Source organism: Rhipicephalus microplus, chromosome X (genome assembly GCF_043290135.1).
Source record: "Rhipicephalus microplus isolate Deutch F79 chromosome X, USDA_Rmic, whole genome shotgun sequence".
NCBI classification, from domain to species: Eukaryota; Metazoa; Arthropoda; class Arachnida; order Ixodida; family Ixodidae; genus Rhipicephalus; species Rhipicephalus microplus.
Window position 1 is genome coordinate 495,270,888 of NC_134710.1, and position 24,478 is coordinate 495,295,365.

General features: G+C 42.9%; 1 protein-coding gene across 1 annotated transcript in view; it reads left to right on the forward strand.

Annotated features, from left to right (window-relative positions):
• Positions 1 to 432: 432 nt before the first annotated feature.
• Positions 433 to 24,478, forward strand: part of LOC142776733 (whirlin-like) — a 145,196-nt gene continuing 121,150 nt past the window's right edge. The window contains exon 1 of the mRNA XM_075880964.1: positions 433 to 633. Coding sequence (XP_075737079.1) covers positions 523 to 633 — 111 coding nt within the window. The 5' untranslated portion in view covers positions 433 to 522. The remainder of the gene's footprint in view (positions 634 to 24,478) is intronic.

Sequence of the window (24,478 nt, forward strand, 5' to 3'; positions counted from 1 at the left end):
ACTTGCCAGGAAAATCTTGATTTTTAAATTTTTTGCAAATATTTGGTTTATCGAAAAGCTGGAAAATATGATAAAGTGAGCAGTCAGTGCAGTTATTTGTTTAATCGCCAGAGTTTAGAGAGCGAAAATAAAGAGCTTTTCTCTGTAAAATGCGCACATTATTGTACTCACCAAATCTCGTTAAAGTCAAAGTGCACAAAAAAGAGAATGGTGAGACTGCACTGTGTGTCTCGTTTGAAAGCCCGCACCCTACTCAGAATCATCACAACACATGGGCTGACATAAATATCTTATGGAAACTTAAAAGTGAGCACTGTGACCAAAGCTGAACATTTAAAAGGACCAAGCTGCATTAATGCCATGATACCCTGCCAAAAGGGGTTAATAAAACGAGCAAGTGAGCATTTGTGCTGCACTTGATTTAGCCGCGTGCATCTATCTCAAGGGAAAAGCTACTCTATCGGTGTTTGTGCTCGTGTTTAGGGAGCATCTTTGTCGCAGGGCCACCGTGTGGAAGTACTGATGGACGGCCGAATGCGCGTGACCATACGGCGGACCAAACCCGTGCTCGGCATCGCCATAGAGGGTGGCAACAACACATCACAGCAACTGCCACGCATCATATCTATACACGTAGGCCTATTCAACCAACTTCATTGTCCTGAACTTTGTTGCAATGTTTCAGCTTTTTTTAGTCGTACACGTTGTTAAGTCCACAGAAGTTCAGGCAGCAAGCTTCGGTTCAGCAGTTCACTTCACTTGAGCACAGCAAATGAACGTGAGCACAGCAGATGAATGTTAACACTTGTACGCAGACTCCGGATACTCTATTTTTTTTTATTCAAGTCCCGTTTCCTTTTTGCCATACCATGGTGAAACGTTTTCAAAATGATTGTTGAGACTGTCCTTGAGATCCGCTTTTACGCAGTAAGACGTGAACCTAAATCACCCACTTTACTGATTTCAATGACAAAACCGAAAGCAATGCTGCCAACTGTGGTAGTGTCTTGATTGAATTTACCGCATTTTCTTATCTTCGTTACAGCGAAATACGGTGAGAGATGCGTTTCACCAGCGCCGACCAATTGTTCATTCACTGTTCAGTAGTATAAAATTGTTCGGTACCAATCTTTGAACCAGCCTTGATCTGTTTAACGCGAACAAAAAGACGTTTAACGGGTGTTAAAAAACCTTGTGGTGCAACTCAAGCATTTTGGGTTGCAAAATTTTAGGATAAAACTCAAGACGGGCTGGGTTCGATATACTTTTCGTGGAGAGGTAATTGTACCCAGGTCATCTGTGTAGCATGCAGATATTCTGCCATATAGATATGGCAGTTATATGCCCTGCTTCAGAAAAAAGCTTCTATAGGAAGATTCTGTGGTTTGGTGCCACTGTAAAGCGGTTGTTAAACACAGGCCGCATCAGTGCAGGCATACGTGTCACGGAGGCGCATCGACGCCTCCAGGACAGATCGCGCCGCTACCTCACATTACTTCAGGAAAAAAATAAGTTCACAATCTTCACGTAGACATTTCTGAGTGGTGACTGAAACGGCGTTAAAGAAGTCTAAAATATTGCCTTAGGCCTACTAGCAATTCTTCACAAGCCATGCTAGTTACCATCTGTAAATAACATGTCTCACTACTTAAGGTCACTAAACCTAATTTTTTAAAGAACATAGCTGCGTGGGAGATCCGCAAACCAAGGGCAACCATATGAGTGTATCTATAAGATGCTGGTCTGCATAAGAAAAGAGAAAGGAGGAATAGAAATTTGCGAGTGGTGCGAGCTGGTGGCCTGCTTTCATTTTTTACATTGCTGTGTCATGTTTAACCCTTTCTCTCCTCTCTCTTTACCCCCAATTACTCTTCCTCTCTCTCTTCATCTTTCCCTTTTTCCTTCAGTGGTTTTATGGAATGTGCTGCTATCTATCTCTCTCTGCACTCGTGCTTTCGCTCATTGCATCCCGCGCCGCATAAATAGATGCACCTCTTCTGGGAGCAAAGTAGTACGTAAAGAAGACGGCGAAGTGCAGCTTACAATGAAGATAGGCTCGTTTGCATATTCCTCGAAGCGCCAGCAGCACTGCTGTCAAAAGTCCGCACGGCATGTGTGAAATATCTTGAACCTTTTTTTACCGAAATTTTTTGGCAGGAAACGATACAAAAATAGCGATATTTTAACGAGCCTGTTACAGTCTATGCCCAAAATATTATTCAAAATATTCCTCCAGAGCATTATTCGACCACAACAAAAAATATCATTCGAGGGTGCTCCATTCGTAACATAAGTAGGAAAAAAAAGCTGTTTGGGGAAATTGTACTGAGGCAGTGCGTCACTGCGAAAAAAAAAGCCCTCATTTCTCCAGTTTAGGTTCAAAAATTGTGTCTTCAAAATTTTCGAGATAGAGCAAGAGCACGTGAGACACAAACGTTGGACGCACCGGTATGGTTTAGCGTACATCTAAAAGCGGCCAATGCCGATAACTCGTCGAAATTAGATTATTTACTATAGGGCCCCTAAACCACACGGAGTTCAAAGGCGAGCAATTAGTGTCTTTCTCACCTTCACTACCCTTCCTACAAGTTCTATCACCTCCTAACCACTTTCTTTTTTTTCATAGAAGCAGTACAATGTCAGCACTGAAGGCTTTCACACTGAGTATTTCGACCGCCCAAAGCGCTCCGAATCCGATTCCACGGCGGCGAGATCCGCCGAAAGGGCCTTCTCCGCGCTAATCGTTCTCGGACTGATTCTTGTGGCTTATGCCGCCGGATCGGCTCGCGGCGAACGAATAGGAGCGCTAGCCTAAGCATTTGAACAAAAAAAAAAATTGGCAGACCCACGTGCTTTGGGAATCGATGAAATGCGAAGCACGAATGAGGAAGGGTGTTAGCTCACTTTAAAATCACCACAACGTTAAGAGGCGGATGCAAAGTATGCAGTACATGACTTCTGATGATTATCATGTTTGGACGTTTCATTTAACTTCATCATCAATTAACGTCACCTGATACCAACTTTGGTATATATGAAGCTAGCGAAACGGCCGCAAGCGTTCTATGAGCGTAGCATGTAGTGATATTTTACATAAAATTTATATCGTGAATATCTTAGTTTGGCGTGTCATTTACTGTCAGCGTTTATTCACGTCACTTAATACCAAGTTTGGTATATGTAAAACCAGTGAAGCGGCCGCGAGAACGCTATAAGCCATAAAGTTAGATACAATAATATCTAGAGAGGAATCTGGTGCTATGATCGTGTACCCTCATAGGCATTATGGGAAGTACAGGCTTCGGATTGGATCGCGTTAGCCAGCGAACTGTCTACAAATCTTTTTCTACAGTTTCGATTCCATTCTTTGCGTTGAGTGGGTAGTGGTGTCGGTGAAAAAGACTGAAGCTGCGCTTTTATGTTCAAAAAAGCTGAAAACTGCTAGGCCTCTAAGTTTACCGCAACGCTCGAGCGGTATAAGTCGTGTTCGACATTTCAAGCGAAGCGTCGTCCACTCACCGCTGCGCATAGATGTAGCGACCTATGCAAGTGCAGGATAATACCTTGAGTTCGCAATTGTTGTTAGTGCATCTTGCCAAAACTAGTTGAAATCAACTGCAAAACGACGAGACGTGAAGTACACGCACTGCCACGCTGCTCTGACTTGACTTCGCGACAAAACGAGAGGCGCGTTGGCGGCAGACCACTTGAACATACGCACCTGGCATCGCAGCAAACGAAACGTTAAGTGTTTCTTACTTAATACTGCGCTCCTGTTTTCATAAATAGATATTGCATATTTTGGAGGGTAAAAAAAGAATATTTTGAAATGTTCTGAAAAATAATTCATTACATGTTGATGCCCTATCTGGAACGCAATAAAAGAGCATACCCTGGTGATTAAATTTGTCCAGGTTTCGCTTCCACCGCCTAGTCACAAAGCCATTTGCAATAAAGTTTGCGTACAAAAAAAAAAGCAAGTTTCAGATAGACACAACTTCATATCACTTTGTTTTCTACTCAGCAGACAAGCGTCACAAATCTCAAGAACGTGATCCATCCGAAGCAGATCCGAAGCCTGTACTTCCCATAATGCCCATGGGGGTACAAGGGCCGCAGAAGGAGCCCGCGTAGACATTAGCGCCAGATTTTGCTCTAAGTACTATTGTATGGAACTCCATGCTATAAGCATAACATGTAGTCATGTTTTGCATGAAACGCATATTATAATTATCAGCTTTGGACGTGTCATTCACCTTCGTCGTCTATTCACTTCGCGTGATACCAAATTTAGTACATGTGGAGCCAGCATAACAGTGGCGAGCGCGTCATGAAAGGCCCAATATAATCTGACGCAACGTTGACGCACGTGCAGGCTGGGTGCAGCGACGTCACGCTAACAAAACGCGAGCACTCTATAGTGCCAGACGCCACCGGCGCGATTAGCATCGGTTGGTGCAGCGTGGTGGCAACCGGCGCAAAATGCGACATGCTGTATTTCACGTCGACGACGCACCGCGTCTGCCTTTTTTCGTGACGGAGAGACGCCGTGTGCATTCAAACACGCGTGCGTCAAAGCAAAGCAGCGCGGCGCGCGCCCGCGAGTATATGTCATGCAGATTCACAATGAAGATCAGTGGGCAGATCCACTGATCTCTACTAGAGGGATATCGGCACTCGGCGTTGCATCGCAGGTGTGACGCGATAAAACGAACGCCGGTCCACACGCGCACCGGCTCACGTTGAAGTGCATTGGAGCCTTAAGTGGGGTGCGTATCAATGTTCTTACATGACACGCATCTCATGATAATTATGTTTGCATCATTCACATACCTTCATCATCTGTTCACGTGACGTAAAACCAAATTTCGGCATATGTGAAGGTAGCGAAATTGCCGTGAGCGCATCATGAGTGTGGGACGTAGCCATGTTGTTACATGAAACACATGTCATGATCATCATGTTTGGACGTGTCATTTGCCTATGTCATCCGTTCGCGTCACGTAATACCAAATTTAGTACATGTGAAGCTAGCAAAACGACCGCGAGCGCATCATAAGCGTAGCATGTAGTGATGTTTTTACATCATACGCATCTCATTATTATCATGTTGGAACCAGTCACATACCTTCGTCATCCATTCACATCCCGTAATACTGAATTTAGTGCATGAGAAGCTAGCCAAACGGCCACGAACGTATTATGAACATGGCATGTAGTGATGTTGTTGCATGACAAGCATTTCATAATTATCATGTAGGCACCAGTCACATACCTTCGTCATTCATTCACGTCCCATAATACCAAATTTGGTATGTCCAAAGCTAGCGAAATGGCCGCGAGCATATGAGTGTGGCATGTACTCATGTTGTTACATGACACGCATGTCATAATTTTCATGTTAGGGTGGGTCCCTTGTGCTCGGCATGCAATCTTGTAATACCATATCAGTTTTGCAGCATGCCATGCGAACGAAACCACCGCAAGAGCTGCAGGGCCATGAATTGTAAATCATGACATTTATGACATGCATATCATGATTTTCATGCTACAACTAATGGGTTATGTTCCTCATACAGCCGTGTTATATCATACCAAGTTTGGTATTGATACCGTTATTCAAAAATCAAATCAAATCAAATCATTTTATTTTCCCAGAAAAAAACAGGTTCTGGAAAGGTTCACTGGCTAAAAGATGTTTATGGACAGCTTGACGAGGCCAGTGAACCCTATACAAGGCAGGTGGGACAATGACAAAGATGTGTATAACAATAGAGACCATAAGCTAACATTACAATACCAAATACGGTGTAATAAAAACATATGTATACATTCCTACGAAACATCCTGATACCAGCATATCACAGATGATTACATGGACGCGAGCAAAAAGAAGAAAAAAACAAAGAAAAAACAGAAGAAAAATCCAGCAACCAAACCACTATTATTGCCAAAAAATAAAATAATAAAAATAAATAAAGGATGAAAATATCAGGGAAGATATATACAAATTTGCTCCTTGTGTATGTGCTGCATCATACAATGTACATCACATGTCAGGCAAACAAATTTATACAGACAGAATTATATCATATAACCTATACGGTACTGCATGGATGCACACACTGAAAGAAAAATGAAATTGTACTATCGTACAGACAGCACATTTTACAACGTAAAAAAGTTAGCCTATATTTACAAAAAAGGATCGTAGTTCTTTTAATGAGAAACTGTTTACGTGACTGTATTTATTGAGGAGAGAAGGCCAGGAGAACTAAAAGTCGTAGGCGGCTAGATATATATATATATATATATATATATAGATATAGATATATAGATATAGATATATATATATATATATATATAAATATATATATAGATATATAGATACGCTCAATGTTGCCGAAAGTCGCCAAGAAATGCTTCGCATTTAAAAAAATTGGGAGCCGAGTCTGACTCGCTCAGCCTGCCATAGTCAAGTAACGTGCTCTTAGCAGAAAGCCTCATTGAATTGATGCTAAGCCCAGTGACAGCTTGCTAAAGGACGACTCGTTGAACAAAATAGGAAACGAGCTCCCATCGACTGGTAAATACGAGTTCCTCTGCTATGTTGCTTTGCTGTTTAAATAGTGGTCACAGTGTTATGTTGTTTTCTTCCTGTTCCGAGTTGTAACAAGCGTTGAGATGCGCAAAACAGAAATATCAATCAACCAATCAATCAATCCATCAAATCAAATTTTATTTTCGCTTCAGACAATACAGCGCATTGTCACTGTGAAAATAGGGGACCAGATAAAAAAGCTGCGCTTGCGCAGCTTGAGTAAGCTCTGGTCAACCGTTCAGCAGTACTGACAGGGCAAATCATCTAACAAGTCTATATAGCCACAGTATATATCATGCGATTACCAAAAGTAGTTATGTAGACTACGGTGTTCTAATGAGAAAAAAACATCAATGTATGTTTTCAAATACAATCACTTTAGTAAAACCAGCTACTGTAAATATACAAACATGAGTAGTTCTAATACATTTACATAAACAGATCTAGTAAGGTTTTGTTAGTAAAGTTAAAAACATCAACATTTCTTTGTTCTAGTTCATTTAGTGAGGTTGCGAGTACATAAGCGAGTTTTTCTTTCCTATAATGGGTACGCGAGAAAGGAACGTGGTATTGTGGGTGATACCTGAAAGGATAGGAAATGGTATTTGCTCGAAGATTTGCAATTTCTTCAAATGCCTGTGTTCTTCCTAATGTGGCATTTTTGTATGTTCTCAGTAGTTTATGCTTGTATATGTTGTGAATCTTCATAATTTTATGTTTGTGGAATAAAGGTTCTGTGTGTTCTAGAAACGAGACGTTTTCTATTGAACGAAGTGCTTTTTTCTGGACCAAGAATATTTGCTGTAAGTTTGATAATGTTCTGTTTCCCCATATTAGCGCGCAATATTATAAGTGAGAGTTGAAGAGCGCAAAATATAACATTCTTTTAATGCTAACAGGAAACGTGTGACGGTTTCGGCTTAATACACCGGCTGCTCTGCTTAATTTTGGCAATAAGGTTTTCACATGTTCATTCCAGGACATATTTACTGAAAAAATTACACCAAGAATGTTAATATGTTTCTCGAGTTTGATTTGAAATGGCCCAAGAGTTATATAATCGTCGATGCTTCTTAAAATGCCCTGGGCACGGAACAACACACATTTAGTTTTCGATTCGTTTAAAGTAAGCACCAGATCTGTAAGTTATGACAGAATGTATCACCTTTTCGTGTTATGGTCTCCAAGTCTCTTCCCTCAAGAAGTACCGAGCAATCGTCAGCATATATACTATATTTACAATCCTCACAGATTCTTACAATATCATTAATATAGAAAAGCAAGAGAATCGGTCCTAGTGTGCTACCCTGACGAACCCCATATTCAATAGGCCTAATGTGTGATTTACATTTATTTAGTTGAACGTATTCGTAGCGTGTTTTCAAATAAGATTTAATAAGTTGTAACACTGTCCCACGTAACCCATAATGTTCTAACTTTTCAAATAAAATTGAGTGGTTTACCCGAACGAAAGCTTTACTAAAATATAAAAATATACCCAGTGTCATGACCTTATTTTCAAAGTTGTGTAATATTTCCTTTTTTTGAACAAGAAGTGCTGTCGCAGTGCAACGTCCCTTTCTGAAGCCGAATTGGTGATCTGTTAATAGGTTGTATTTTGTAATAAATTTCTCAATACGACAATTTATTACTTTCTCAAGTCCCTTTGAAAAGATAGGCAATATTGACTCAGGACGATAGCTGCTTAAGCTATTTTTGTCTCCATTCTTGTGTAATCACTGAAACTCTAGCCACCTGCATGCTATCTGGAAAAAGCCCAGTAGAGATAGCGACTTTATATATGTGTGTTAGCACTGGTGCAATTAAGTCTATAATGTATTTGATTTGTTTTATTTCTAAATAATCCACATCGCGGCTACGACTGTTCCTAAGCTTCTGATACAGCATTGTCACTTCAGGGACAGATGTTGGCTGCAAGTACATTGTGTGGGATAGTCTCGGGATACGATTAGCAGCTTCGTGACAGTAGGTGCTACTTCCGATTTCAACAAAGAAATTGTTGAAAAGGTTGGTGAGTTCGGTCCAGCCAATTGTTTTATCATTTATGACGAGGTTGTCGATCGTATAATCTTTGGTATTCTGGTTTAGTACCTCGTTTATTTTTTTTTGCACACTTTGTTACCACTACGCAAGCAATCGTTGTCAAATACACGCTTATAATATTTGTTTTTTGATTTTTTTATGTCTTTATTCAACTTATTTCGAAATTTCCTAAACTCTTTTAATTCTTCCGTTTTACGAGACTTAAGAAAGTTGGCAAAAAGCTTATTATGTTGATGTATTCATGTGTGATTCAAGGTTTGCGCACCCTTTTTTGTTTACGGTATGTCCTGGATGGGAACAACTCTAAATAATATTTTTTGAAAATTTTTATAAATAAGTCATAACACTTATTGCTTTCTTCAAGAAGAAATATTTCCCTCCAATCTGTTTTAGAAATCTTATCCCGAAACACCTCTAGCGCTTGAGATGACATATCCCTGTATACGAGCTGAGGCCGATCCCTTTGTTGCAATGAACTGTTACGGTTAAGCATGCAAAATGTAGGCAGGTGATCACTGACGTCACAGTTGATAACGCCAGAGAGAATGCCATCAGTGTTTCGGTTAGTAATGAACAAATCTAGCACAGATGCTGATGAAAGAGTAACGCGTGTAGGTGGTAATATAAGATTTTGAAAACCGTTGCTTTGTAATACAAGCAAAAAATCATTCGCCGCACTCAAGCCTTTTGCAATGTCAATGTTCATGTCACCACCTATTGTTAGTAACCATCTTTTTTCACTGGCACATAAAAGCAAAGAATCGAGAAACTTCAAGAACGCCGAGATGTTGCCACTTGGTGGTCTGTACAGAACAGCGAACACATTGCTATTTTCGTAATACAAATGGCTTCGATATCACAAGTAACAGTGCTAAACTCTGGTAGAATTTCAAAACCTAGTATAGCAACCTGAATAGAAACTCCACCACCCCTACAATTTTTTCTGTTTAGAAAGAAATGATCGTAAGACGGTAAAACAAAGTGATCCAAATTTTCATTGTACCAAGTCTCAGTGAGCATAAGTGCATCAAAACTAATATCGCAGGATTCTAAAATGGCGTGAATTTCATCAAATTTACATTGCATGGATCTAACATTTAGATGAAAAACCTTAAAAAGATTCTCTGGGTTGTCAGATATGATACCACGCATGTCCTCAGGTAGCACGAAGTTAGCATCCATGTTTCTACAATCTGGACAATTGAAGTGTTCGTGCAGGGGGCGCGCATCCTTATCCTCTGGCGGTAATCTTGTCCAAATCGCTCTCGCGTTTTATTGCCACGATGGATGAAATCTCATCGCGACGGGCAAAAATGGCACCGTTTTTTATCCAGACAAACTTCCAGCCATGTTCGCGCTTGCGCGCTATTGCCATACCAAGTAGTCTCTTTAGATACTGACAAAGGTGTTCATTTACAAAGATAGGATGATTTGCCTCACTTCTAGAAGCTTCCAGTAATAGACCCAGGCTTCCACTCGTAAGTTTTGTTTTCTTAGCCTTCTCTAGAACCTTGTCTCTCTTTTCGCGTTTCACGAACTGAACAATGTTCTTCTTTGTCTTGTCTTTCGTTGCCACTCTGTGAATTGCGCCTATATCGTTCGCGCAGATAGGTTCACTGATGGCCGTTCCAATTTGAGCAAGAACATCTCCCAAACACTCATTCGGTGTTTCGGTAACACCTTTGATCTCAAGGTTTTTGTTGCGCGAGTACTGCTCAGTTTTGACAAGACTGGTTTGACGTTCCATCACTTCCCTCTCTAGTAAGCGAACTTTATGCTGGAGCGCTTATTTACTTTTTTAAGAGAGCTCTTCTCCGTCAAAGTAGCATCAAGCCGCAAGTTAGCATCATCGATTTTACTAATGAAGTCCATGCTGCGCTTCATGTCGTCGATCTCAGTCCGGAGTTTTCCCTCTTCTGCACGCATGCTTCTTTCGAGAGATTCTTTCAAGTTCTTAACCCAATAATTCCCAGTATGAGAAACATTTTTTCAAACTTGAAAATATTTCTTGGCCATGCTCTTAGAGTCACTAGGAGTACAAATGTTCAATAAAAAACTTGAAGATATAGTCTGCAAATTATTAATGGGATGTTGCATATGTGCAACAATGGGCAGTAGTGTATAAAATGGAGGCCAAGCCAAGTGAAAAAAAAACTTTTTATTGCCACCAATTATTTTGGCGAATTTTCAAATTGAAGAAAGCACAAAACTGAAGCATAGCTGTTTGGCGCCCACTGGTGAAAACTAACAAAACAGTTACGGTCTTTGTTGAAACACAACATCACCTTGCACTTGGCACACGAAACATAGGTGTACCCTCCAGGGCATGCCTTACAGCGGCTCCGTTTTGCATTTTATGTGCGCCAGTGCTCCTTGCTGTCTCTTCTGACATCCCGGGGGACATTCAGGCACACTTTCTTGAATGGTGTGACATTCTGAATCGAAGGGCGCCCTGGTGGTCGTTTGTTGAGTAAGATCAGACTTGTTTTGAGCTCAGAGAGGAATTCTCTCAAGGATGTAGGCGGCTGTTTGTGCTGCTGGATAATTCTCTTGTGCATGAACCATGCATTAACAGCTGATATTTTGAGCGTGTGCCAAAACAAATATATATACCAGCGTTTAGACCTGTTAGAAAAGCGATAGTAGAAGCCCATTTTGTCAAAAAGATCCACGCCACCCATTGATCTGTTGTAGGAAGGAATGATCGCTGGACAATCGAAAAAAATGTGCTTTTTCTCCTTGCTGTCCCACCTTTTGACTGATGTAAGCGAGTCAGCACCAATGCAGTTCGAAAGAAGAGTAACAGTGCGGTTTTCATGCCACTTCGCTGCCGCCATTGTCTTTTGGTCACACAAAGTGACTGAAGTATCACAGGTTCCCCGACCTTGCTTTTTCATCAATTTCTCCTCCATCAACTTGCTGCAGCTCAGTCTGTTTTCACGAACGGTACCAATATAGGAAATTCCCATTCTTGAAAGCTCCTCTACAACCTGAGGGCCTGTGAAGAAGTCATCAGCGACGACTAGGTTGTCGTCGCACTTCGGCAGGCTGGAACACAGCTGGAGCACGACAGCAGCTCCCAACCCAACCTGGTAGCCACCCTGGCTGCCATAAAAACCTTTTCTGCAGCGCTGGTACACATCAAAATCATAACACAGACCTGATTCCCCGGAACGTGCCCAATGTTTTAGACCCCATTTACTCTTTGGTTTATTAGGCGTGTACTGACGAATGTGACACCGCCCACAGAAAGGGATCAAGATTTCGTCCACTGCAGATTTTGTTTCTTGGGGCAAGACAACCATGTTGCTGCGCAAAGAACTGAGCCATGGGCGCACTTTCCAGCATTTGTCTTTTTTTACTTTGTCATTGGCCGCTTCATTATCGAAAAAATGCAGGTGGCTTGTGATCTTTTCGAATCTGTTATGGGACATTACCTGGGCTACTAATTCATATCTACTTCCATTTTCCCAGTAAGCACGAACCCTGTGCATGTTTACGAGTCCCATCCTGAAAAACATGCCCAGCACAGGTGTAAGTTTTTCTACGGTGAGGTTTAGAGTTGTTCCAAGTTTTTGAAGGTAGTACTTATTGCTTTCATCGACGACAGCCTTTAGCGTGGATCGAGAAACAAACATGTCAAAGTATTCCACTGCACTCAGTGGCTCTGCAGGTGGCAGCGGAAAGTTGTTCTCGAAACTACCTGCCTCGATATCAAAATCCTTCTTCACCCATGTGTACCGCCTTTTCATGTTCCGCGGTGTCTGATCTACAGGAGGCGCATCTGTCGAGGTAGCAACCTCTTCCTCAGCTTCTTTTACCTCAGTTTGGATGGCATCTCCTTCATCACTGCTGTCTCCAGACACTTCTTCGTCACTTTTTTTCATCAGCGGAAAAATCGCTTTCATTAGGGTCGATAACATCCAGCAGGTTTGCATGAATCAAACGCTTCGGCCCCTCTTTTAGAACAGAATAGAATGTTGAGGTTGAAATTGCAGTATGTCCCTGAAAAATTGTTAAAACAGCAAAATTAGCAGACAAACATCCGTTCACACACTCCAAACGAATGCGTGTCACGATATGTAAGACGCGTTTTAAGCAGAAAAGCCATGTTGCATATTTGCAACAATGAAAATTGTGGCATTTAGTGCCCACTGTTGCATATGTGCAACACACCACGTGCAAAAAATATTTTCTCGAACAGAGCAAGGAAAAAACTAACTTTTGGATTCTAGATTTCTGTCAAGAGTGTTTCGAACACACATTCAGTGAAAAAAGCAGCGCAGGTTAATTTGAGGGCTCATAAAAAAATATTTACAGTACCTTGTTTGCGGAGCTCGACGACGACGTGGATGCTTCCATTTTGAAAACTGCAGATACGACGAATGTGGCCCCCAAGCGGCTGAAAAGTGTACTGCGTGGAACGAAGAACCCTCAAAATACCATAGTATGAACAACTTATACCGGTGCATTAGGATCCTTGCAATCGGCAGGGCACGGACATGGGTGTTGCAGATATGCAACAAGGGGCAATAATGGGTTAAATTCATTCCGGAGTTCATCTTTGAACTGTTCAACCTGTTTTGAAACATCTTTTGTCCTTTCTAATGGTCACAACAACGAACAGAAAGTGTTACTCTTTGTAACAGCGGTGGCAGCGATAATGTGCTAATAGACTTTTAGAAACATTTGAAAATTTTGCTAACCTGTATTGTGCAACAGTCAAGAATTACGCCTGCTGCTCCGCCGCTGTAAGCGCTGCCAAATGATGCGTCCGTGCAACAGCGGTAGTTTTATAGCCGGGCGGTGGTCACTTGCTCTGTCGTTCAACCTGGGCAGTCAGGACCCGATGAACGAAGCCTGCGTGCTGCCGTCCTTTTTTGTACACTTGCGCTGTCTTGCGGCGCAGTCCCACGTGTCCGTCTAATATCGCTGTCAGCACGGTTGCATTGACGCCTGTAATGTGCAACAGTCAAGAATTACGCCTGCTGCTCCGCCGCTGTCACCGCTGCCATATCTAAGTCTCCACGAGCGCACTGAAGCTATGAGCCACCGACAACATCCGGGTAGCAGCGCATCCAACCCGCGATCGCCGCGTGGTCCATTGTTCACTCGACAAAGGGCACTTTGGCTATTCGGCGCATTCGGTGGTGCGGTGCGTGTCCAGTGCACGGTGTAAGAAAAAGTTAGGTGGCGACACTGCTTTCGGCACCGCGTCCATAATGTGTTCGATGCCTGGGCTTTTTTTTTTGCGTTTAAAGGGACACTGAAACACATAAAAAAACGAGATTATGGTGTCCTGATACACAGTTTTATTCGGCGAACTAGAAATGAATTTGAAAATTTGCATAAATCTACGCAAAAACCTTTATTTTGTCGAAAACAAGCAGCAGGTGCCGCGGCCGCCATCGCGAGTCTTGCCGCCGCTGTGACTGGTTGAAGCTCCATGACCTCACTCTCAGGAAGGTGAGGGCAGCTGACTCCGCTCGCCAGCAGTCAATGCCGTGTTTATGTGCTGCGGGTGAATTCTCTCAGAGGATTTCAAGCTGGACGGTTTTGCCCTTGATATCTCCGAGAAGAGCGTAGCTCCCGCCGACTGGTTCACCCTCCGCGGTCTCCTGCCGCGGTGAAGCTCTCGCATTGAGGTGCCCCGTCCTTGGACTGCTTCAACCGGATCCCCACTTTCCTATCTCCTTCTATTTTCCGTCGCTTGCCTCTCTATTTCTTCATCTGTTTCCTTTTATTCTTTTCATCTCTACTTACCCCCACCCCTATAAGGCACTGTGCCATGTCTCCCTTGAGGCAGACAGAAATTAGGTGCCTTTTTTCCTTCCTTACAACCACTCCCCACTGTTGCGGCACTGCACCGTGCTTCCTATCGGGCTGCAGAAATTAGGAGCCTTTTCCTCTTCTAATCACCACCACCACTATCTGTTGAAATTATGCAGTTGCAGTAAAGGCGCGTTCTCACTTGGCCTCAAAGACCGCGAAACCGGTGAAACTCTCCGGAAACTGGCTCGTTTCGCCACCCAAGCGGCCAGAAAACCACGCCGCACGGCCAGCGCGCAACAGTCGCTCCGAGAACGATTTTCTCGCCACGCGAAACCAGATCCAGTTTCCGCTTCACAGCCTTGGCTGCGTTCACGGAGGAAAAAAGATAGAAGAGGGCATGGCCAGCCGGCACGCTTCGTGAAAATTGTAGAGGAAATGATATCATGGCGACCATATTCAATGGGTACAATGGTGGCGTTGCCATGGTTACGTGTTGTGCAGCAGTGTAGCTGGTCTAGCAGTGAGCGGCCGCAGCTGGCGGCGGCATGTGTGCCTCCGCAGGTCACGTGCTGAGCCGTGGTGAACAATATCCGTACTCTGCGCCCTGATTTGGTTACGCAGTGTTCGCCTGGCAGTTACTGTGCTCTTATCAACGTTTACAAAAACTTTCGTTCATTACGGGGCCTGAACAGTGTGTAGATCGAACGAGCGCATATCCATGTGTCGTGCGACGAATGACGTAGAGGAAGCATTTGAAGTGTTCAGCGAAATCGCTTTGGGCATCATGACGAAGCGGAACGACGACGAACGCCTTGCAGGTCAGTGATCGTTGGGCAGTGCTCTTGCTTGTGGAAACGGATGAAACGGTTGTGCCCAGCAAGACGCAATGAGAACCATGTGCACATACGTAGATTTGTGTTCGGTATTTCCTTAGTAACAACTTGCATGTGCGTAATAAAATACATTTTGGTTCCGCTTGTTATAATTGCCCCCAGCATTGTAATCCCAACGTTAGAGCAAGAGCGTTTAAGGGTCGCCTGCGCCGTGCTCCACCATGGTCGCAGAATGCGGACGCCGGTGAGTTTCACGCGGAACACGGGCACAGTGGCTAGGCGCTGCGTCGGCCACGTGATGGAACGCAACCGTAGAAGGCGCACGACTGATCATGTTGTCTGTACAGTTGAATGCTGAAATAATGATGTGAAAACACTGGCCGTTGTCAGTGCATCTAGCGCGCGTTCACTTGTACTTGCTTTGTTGTCGGCGAGCTGTTACTAGCTGATTACTCGCGGTGTCGCGCTGGCCCAGAGTGTTGAGCCCCCTTCCATTAGTTTCGGATCGCCACGACACGCGCTCTGCGCAGCCCACATGTTTTCCGAGCCAGAGAGAGAGTCGCGCTTTTTGCTCTATGTTCGGATGTAAACAAGAGAGGAGAATCTGCCAAGTCAATATGGCCAATTTCTGGCTTCACAACGAGTCATGTCAGGGCATCTTCAAACTTTTTTTTCTTTCTCCAGGGCTGCGCTATATCGAACCACGTGACCTAACCAGCTGGCTGGAGATTTAACATGGCGGCACAGGCGTTGGCGGTGGCTCGCACGGGTTCAAATCGCAAACTACCCGTGCAGCATGACGAAGCTTGATCACATCAACAAGGACGCGTTCATCGAGAGCCTGACTTAGATTACGATGGCCGAGAACTCTGGAAGTAGACGGTGTACCGGCAGCAAGTCAGCATGCCCCAACATGTCTCGTTTTCGTGTACAGTACAGCCGGTTTAAACCGCGCCGCCGCTGCCGGTGCGCTTACTTGTGTCGTTTCTGCTGGCGTAAATCCCGAAACAACGTTTGAAAAGGTGCGAGTTGTTTCTTTTCACGACTTTTTTCATTACCTATAATATGAAATGTAGTTCTGAGAAAGCAGGAAAAATCGAATTAATTGCCGAGGTAGCGACAGCAGCGGCGGAACGATGGGGCAGAAAAATTGTGAACAACTTCGACGCGCGGTCGTAATTCTCCAGCCGCTCTGGCGTTTTCGTTTTTCTTCACTTCTCAAGTGTGAATGAGCCATAAATATGGTGAGCTGCGAAAGTAGGATCGAGTTCGCTGTACACCGTAAACATGTTCAAGCCGGTCGCCACTTTAATGGCGACGTCTGAAGCGACACAGGAATGCGAGTCTCAACCAGCCACCTTCACCCACGTCGGAAACATAGACTGGTACGTATAAGATGCCTGCCAGTGCTTAATTTCACTGTAGTAAACTGTTACAATTGACACGCTTATTAGTAGATATCAAATGCGATAAGCAACAGTAACATCGGTGCTCGCTTTGAGCCTATTGGCAGGGCCCGCGCTACACGTGGGGAGCGTGCAGAAACATCAGCTGTTCGCGCATTTCACAGATCAGAGTGCAGCGTTGTTAATGCAGTCAGTATCGCACTTCGCAGCGGGCAAGACACACGCAATGAATCAGTATGCCACCCCGAGAAAAAAAAAGAGCCAGATGAGTGCCGATCTTGCCGCAGTGGTGATATTTGCTCTGAACTGCGCTGTGACTAGTGCAAAAATTGTTCGGCTGATATATTGCCATTACGTTATAATTATAATACCGTAGTTTTTTCGAAACTTTATGCCCAGTACTACACTGGTGATGTGTTAAAATGCAAACAGTGCATTAGCTGTGCTAGAAGCATGCGACTGTCGCGCAGAATAGCTGATTTCGATTATGCGTACTGATATCGTTGTAGACGTGTTTTAACTATAGGTGCTCATGCACGCACTACCTGCAGATGGAGAAAGAGCAGGAGTGCTGCTGCTGTCTCAAAATTTAGTACATTCGCGACCGCCACAGCGCGCTTCATCTCGTAGATTTGACTATTTTCTTTTAACTGCAGCGGCCCATTTGGAAGCCATATTCTTATCCCGAGAAAACTTGTGAAAAGAGACATAATCACGACCGTAAGTGCTGCAGCAGCTATATGTCGCACAGTGACTCGGCATCGCGAGTCCCCTCAACCTTGCAAAAGCAGAACTAGCGAATGTTGGATGGCGAAAATATCTAATCAGAAGAAGGAAACAATGCAATAGGAAGTCCCTACGAACTGCTGGAACTACTCCTTCTCCAGGCCGCAGATCACAGCTGAAACGCACTCGGCCGCAGATCACAGCATGCATTTGCGCACTCGGCAGCAGTAGAGACATCATCGAGGCAACGCAGCGAATTTTAAAAGCGTACCTTGTACACTGCAGAAAACTGCGGTATCACAATCGACGCCTGTAGGAGCACGTGCCGAAGAATGGGAACAAGCTATTGATTGGTCAAGCGGAGGCCCAAAGATAGTCCCCTGGTGAACAAGCACCTTCACTTCCATAAAAAGACGTCTGCTGCTCGGTTCTACGGCATTTGCGCACTCGGAAGCAGTAAAAACATCATCGAGGCAACGCAGCAAATTTCAAAAGCGTACCTTGTACATTTCAGAAAACTGCGGTATCACAATCGACGCCTGTTGGAGCACGTGCGGAAGAATGGGAACAAGCAATTGATAGGTCAAGCGGAGGCCAAACGATAGTCCCCTGGTAAACAAGCACCTTCGCTTCCACGAAAGGACGTCTGCTGCACGGTTCTATGGCATTTGCGCATTCGGCAGCAGCAGAGACATCATCGAGGCAACGCAGCGAATTATAAAAGCGTACCTTGTACATTGCAGGTTGCTTGCTTTTGATCTTCCTAGCATCTTATACGAATCTATTAGTTTATGGTTTCTTCTGCTGCTGAGTGCGTAGAGAGCTTTTCGCTTGAGAATCAACATGGGTGACCGTTGTCGCAATTGTAACGACAAGATAAGCGACAGTGATTTGTGGCTAATGTGCTCTGAATGCAGGTGTTATTATCGTGTTGGTACATGCTTTGGGGTAACAGAAAATGCCTACAAAAAGACATCGACAGCGGCAAAAAATCATGGAAATTTGCGCCTTGCAAATCGATGGTTCATGCTGAAAGTCGTTCAGAGGGTCAAATTCGTGGTTCCGAAACGAACTTTGCTTCTGAGTTAGCTGAAATCCACCAAAAATTAAATGAGTTGCTAACAATGAAATCAAAGGTTGATGCTTTGCAAAAAAATTAAAACAACTGTTGATAACATCGAAGAGTCGGCAAAGGTTATGTCGAATAAATATGATGAAGCTATGGCGAAACTGAAGCATCAGTCGAATGGCCTTTCGGACCTCAAAAAAACAAGTCGGGAAACTCGAGACTGACGCTAAAGAAAAAGACGTGGATAAGCTCAAACACGAAATCAACGAGTTAGATCAGTATAGCAGATGCCTTGATCTCGAAGTGCACGGACTGTCCCAACACACTAATGAAATCCTTCTATAAAATCTAAACAGATGAGCATGTGATCTTGAGCTTCCACCACTTTCTAAGAGTGACGTCGAGGCTGTGCACCGTATGCCATCTAAAAAAGACAAAAAGTGATAAACCTGATATTGTGATAGTCAGGTTCTCCTCTCGCCTTATGAAAGAAAGATGGCTTTAAAAAAGAGCGACTTAAGAGAAGCAAAGTTAAACATTTTCTTCAATGAAAACCTTACTGCATACAACCAAGCACTTTTCTGGAAAATGAAATCGAGGGCCACTGATAAAGAATATCAGTTCAAATGGCACCGAAACAGAAAGCTTTTTGTGCGCCACACCCCGCGTGACCGAATAATTAGAATCGTATCAGAGCAAGATCTCAAAAAAAAAAATTCGCTAAACTAAATAATGTCAGGCCACACTGGATCAGCAAATCACTATGGTGCATGAAAAGAAATACATTTACTACGACACATATTCCTTTCAGCAACTAAACCCTTTTCACGATAAAGACCAGTTAACGTTATTTCATCCTAATTCGCAAAGCTTACGAAATAAAAAAGAAGCCGTTGACATACTGCTCGATCTCTTAAAACATAAATTTGATTTCTTAGCTTTTACTGAGACTTGGTTTGCGTGCTGTGAAGACGCTATATCCTTTACAGGCTACAATTGCGTCACAGTCTGTAGAAAGAACAAGCGAGGGGGTGGTGTGGCAATTTATATCCACGATAGCCTCAAATTGGTTGTCATCAAAGAATATACAGTTACAACTTGTGATTTTGAATCAGTGACGATGAGGTCGGCTAATTTGTTCCTAGTAGTAATATATAGGCCTACTTCCGGAACTGTGTCAGCCTTGTTATGCTTTGTTTAGGAGTTATTAGAATTTTGTGGAAGACAAAACGCACGAGCGATTGTAACGGGTGATTTCAACATTGACGTGTTGGCTACCTCTGATAACAAGCAAAAACGTTTTGACACAATGCTCTGTATTGGCTATAAGAACGAAATTCATGTGCCTACTCGGATGACAGAAGTATCTGAAACCCTTCTTGACCTATGGTTCACGTTGCCAAATCTAAGCTTCAGTTCACCAACTTTAAAAATGAAATATGTGTTGGAGTTGTTATACCCGTTGTTTGTGACCACTTTCCAATTTTTGCATTCATAAAGTCACATAAAACAAAGCGTAAGAAAATCAACCCTACCTACTACAGAAAAATTATCACTGAGAAAATTCAGACCTTTCAAACATTAGTTGCTGCGGCCAATTTCAGTGAAGTATTACAAATTACAGAACCTGTACTAGCTTACGAAATATTTGCGTTGAAAATAACACAGCTCTATGATCAGGCATTTCCTATAGTACTGCTCAAAACGAACAAAAAAGCTAGGAAACCATGGATAGATGAGTCACTTCTGAAGAGAATAAAGAAAGGGATAACCTATTTCACACTTTCATTAAAAAAAGCAAATCGACTACTTACGGCAGTTTGAACAGTTTAGAAATATATAAGGGGTTGATATAAAGCGGACACAGATACATTATTATGAACGTAAGTTTCCCGCTATTGTAAATGACTAGAAGGCAGTTTGGAATACCATGAACGGTCTTTTATCTTCATCAGGTGAAAAAACCATCACCGAGCTTATGATAGAAGGCAAACCGTGTTCCGGTACATCACTCGCTGATAAGTTCAACAGTCATTTTTTTGAAATCGGGTGCTTGTAAAACCTCCGCTAACAACGAAGTAGGCTGTGAACGAAGAACGTACATTACAAAATGTCTTACGAAATCACTTTTTTTGGCCCCCACTGATGAATCTGAAGTACATTATTTCATTATGAATTTACCTAACAACTCTGCGACCGGTGTTGACGGTATAAAATCAAGGTCATTAAAAGCAGTCTCTCAGTATATTATTCTGCCCCTCTCACACATATATAATTTGATTTTAAGCACCGGAATATGTCCTGATCAGCTAAAGATAGCCAGGGTCTCGATCATTCACAAAGGTGGTAATGAAAATGATTTAAATAATAATAGACCTATATCTGTCTTGCCCATATTTTCAAAAATTATAGAACAAATTTTATACTTTTGAATATCAAATTTTTTTAACGAAGAAAATATAATAACAAAACAGCAGTGCGGTTTTCAGAAGAAAAAAGTACGGAGGGGGCTTTGCGCTCTATCAAGGACAAAATAATAGATAATTTTGAGCAGAGATCTTATACGTTTGGAATATTCCTTGATTTCAAAAAAGGCTTTCGATTCGATCAAACATGAAATACTCCTGGTGAATTTCATCTAATACGGCATAAGGGGTGTTTCACTGAAATTAATAGACAGTTACGTAACAAATCGATTTCAGTATTGTAATACGCATCATGCAGTATCTAAAATGGATAAAATTAGGTATGGCGTCCCTCAAGGATCTATACTAGGCCCGCTCCTGTTCCTCTTATATATCAATGATATTGTTATTATACCATTAACCCCGGACATGGTTCTATACGCAGATGACACGATCATTTTTTTTTCTCTGGCAAAGACATCAACAGCTTAGAGGAGCAAGCAAACAAATGGCTTAAGCACTTATCAATATAGTTGATAGCAAATAAGATGGAGCTACACACCAAAAACAATATGTTATTTTTCGCCCCCAAAAAATAAAACTATACCCCGTGACAGTTTCGAGGGGAATCGATTGAGAGGGTGGTATTCCGAAAATTTCTCGGTATCATTTTTCATGAAACACTCGACTGGACATATCACATAAACAAAGTTCGCACCGATCTTTCGCACTGAATTGGTGTAATTAGGAAAATCAGATGCTTTTGCCAATTTGGATAACAAAGCAACTGTACTTTTCCTTAGTTTACTCGCGTATAACTGACTGTTTATTATTATGGGTTAACACTACAAACACAAACAAAGAATGTGTTTATAAAATACAGAAAAAAATAGTTCGGATAATTGAAGGAGTTCAACCTAGAACACATTGCATTCCACTTTTCAACAAACACGAAATATTAAAGTTTGAAAACATCCCAAATAAAAAACTAGCCATGATCATATGAGATAAATTGAAATCTTACCCAGTCGCTTTTCATGATGCATATTCGCAAAGACAGCATACATACAGCTTTAGACGCATAACATACTGCAGCAAAAGAATAAGGCCTAACTACGGCTTGCAAAAGCAAGCGCATATGATCTCAAAACCATTAAATGCACATCCCGCAATTACCACCATAGTGCAAGAGAGCCGCTCATTAATTGCATTTAAGGAAAAGATTCACACATATTGAGCAGTGCTCCAAGAATAATTTTTCCTCTTTCTGCGGTATCACACAGGTTGTATTTATACTTGAAGTGTATACACTCATGACATTGTCAATAATGAGTTGTAATAAATTGGTAGTTACTCAATAAATTTGGGTTTCTTCACATATTCCTTGCTTTGTTTGCTATAAACCTAGTGTTGCAGACAGGTCTGTACTTAATAAAACGTTCATATAACGTTTTTTATAAGTCCTCATAAAAAATTTGTAACTGCGGCCACTTCTTTGTTAAAACATTTAAACTATGTAAACATTGCTGCTTTTTTGCGCATTATAGTCTGGGACGGGTTACGGCATCTTGCAAGCATTAATTTGCCTTTTTGCCAACCCTGCTCCTTACTTGTGTATACTGTACTTTGTGCACTGTGTACTTTGTACTTTGATTAAACCATAAACAAGGCACAACCACTAAGTAAACAAGCTGAGCTGACTGAGCGACGCAGGCCGCCTGGTTCATACTTGCCTGCAGGGCGGCGGCTCGTTTTCGAAGGTGATGTCATGTCCTCACGTGTCTATCTCGCCCGTGCTCCTACCCCACGCGCGCATGCCGGGGGGGAGGGGGGGCGTTTCCTCAGTCAAAATTTGCTCGCTCGTAACGCCGTTGTTTAATCAAACCTCACGAAAAAAAACCTCTTTACACATGTTGTGACCGGTCGCGGATACTGAATTCACATTCAAATCACGAATTCAAAACTTCTTCAGTGTCCCTTTAATGCGACAGATGGTGCTCTCGGAGGTTGGTTCATTTCGGACTGGCACAGTAGGTGGACACGTTTTTCGAGCACTCGCAATCGACTGCACAGACAAGTGTTGTTGCATGTTTAGAGCTTGCTTTTATAATTCACAAGGCACCAGTGTAAACCTTATAGCACTTATTACATTATACGGGTTTTGCGGGGGTCAGTCACCAGGTGTATACTTTTTTGTGTCTGTGTGGGATTTATTTTCTCCGGCCAAACCGTGGTGGAGGTGCACATACACCGAACAAGCAAATTTTTGTAGTAGAGCTTGGACTTTTTTTTTCGTAGGACAGGATTCGTCATACGCCGCGTTTTGCAATTATCAAGTAAGGCAATTCATAAGGACAATCGATATCAAAAAGGCATGATTAAAAAGGTTGTAGAATGTTCAGGACTTGGGGTGGGGTTGAAAATGATCGCACGTACAGACGCTAATGGAGACTGACGCCAAGTGTAGGTAATAGGAGGTTGAGAAAAAAAATGGGGAAAATGTTGGTTGCTCAGAATGAACTGCTGATGAGAATCACCGAGCTTAAGACTGCACTGGTGACAGTGCAAGAAAAAACGAGGGCTATGGGAGAAAAGGAGGAGACACAAGTGAATGTGAAGAAAGCGGTGGCCAGCCGAGAGAATGGTAGGGCACTGGCTCTCATAATAGCGGCGAAAAAATACAAAACAGGTTCAGATAAAACGGGTTCAGCTGGTTCAATGTTCGCAAGACCCAGCTTCAACAAAGTAGTGAGAGGGGGAGCGGTAAAGGGCAAAGCAGCCGGTGTCACAAGTTCAAGAAACCTCCAGGTGCGGGACACTCCAGCTGAAAAGTCACAGCACGTGATAATTTCCGGCGACTCGGATATAAATCGACGCACAGAAGCAATCAAAAAGATGCTAAAAGGTGACAAGAGGGTTTCAGTAAGGACGTTCCCAGGACGTAAGCTGGATGCAGTCATGAGGCAAGTGAGCGCAAAACTCACAACTAATGCTGATGGATAAAACCTCGTGATAATTGCGGGTGGTTTAAACGATGCCTTATATGAAGATTTGGCAGGACTAGAACCCACACTGGCGAAAGGGGTTGATGAAATGCGCACCATTTCACCTCAGGTACACGATATGTATGATATCGGAGGTACTGGTGCGTGACAGCAACGTGCAAAGAGCAATTGTCAACGCAAACAAAGAGATAAGGCAGATTAGTAGAGAGAAAGGCTTTAAGATAGGGGAAATAAACATAGAGGTGCATAATTAAATTTGTTTCAACGAGACAGAATTCACTTCGATGTGAGGCTAGGTCATGAGGGGAGCTGGTGACTTGCAGGACGCGCAGTAGCTCTTTTGGAGGGCACGCGGGCTCTTCGTGGTCCACGATAGCTAGTGACATGGAAAACAACCACAAGAGACTTTTTGACAGGTGGTGTAGGCAGATACGATTCCGAGGTGCCACCAATATCTAAGACACGTAAAGTCCGGGGCAGACATCGACGTAGCCACGATGGCCCAGCCAATTCAGACAAGAGAAATATTAACATGAGGGGTGGCAGTAACAGCTGAAATGGGTAGAAATACAAGAACAGCAAATAGAGGAGAAGCTG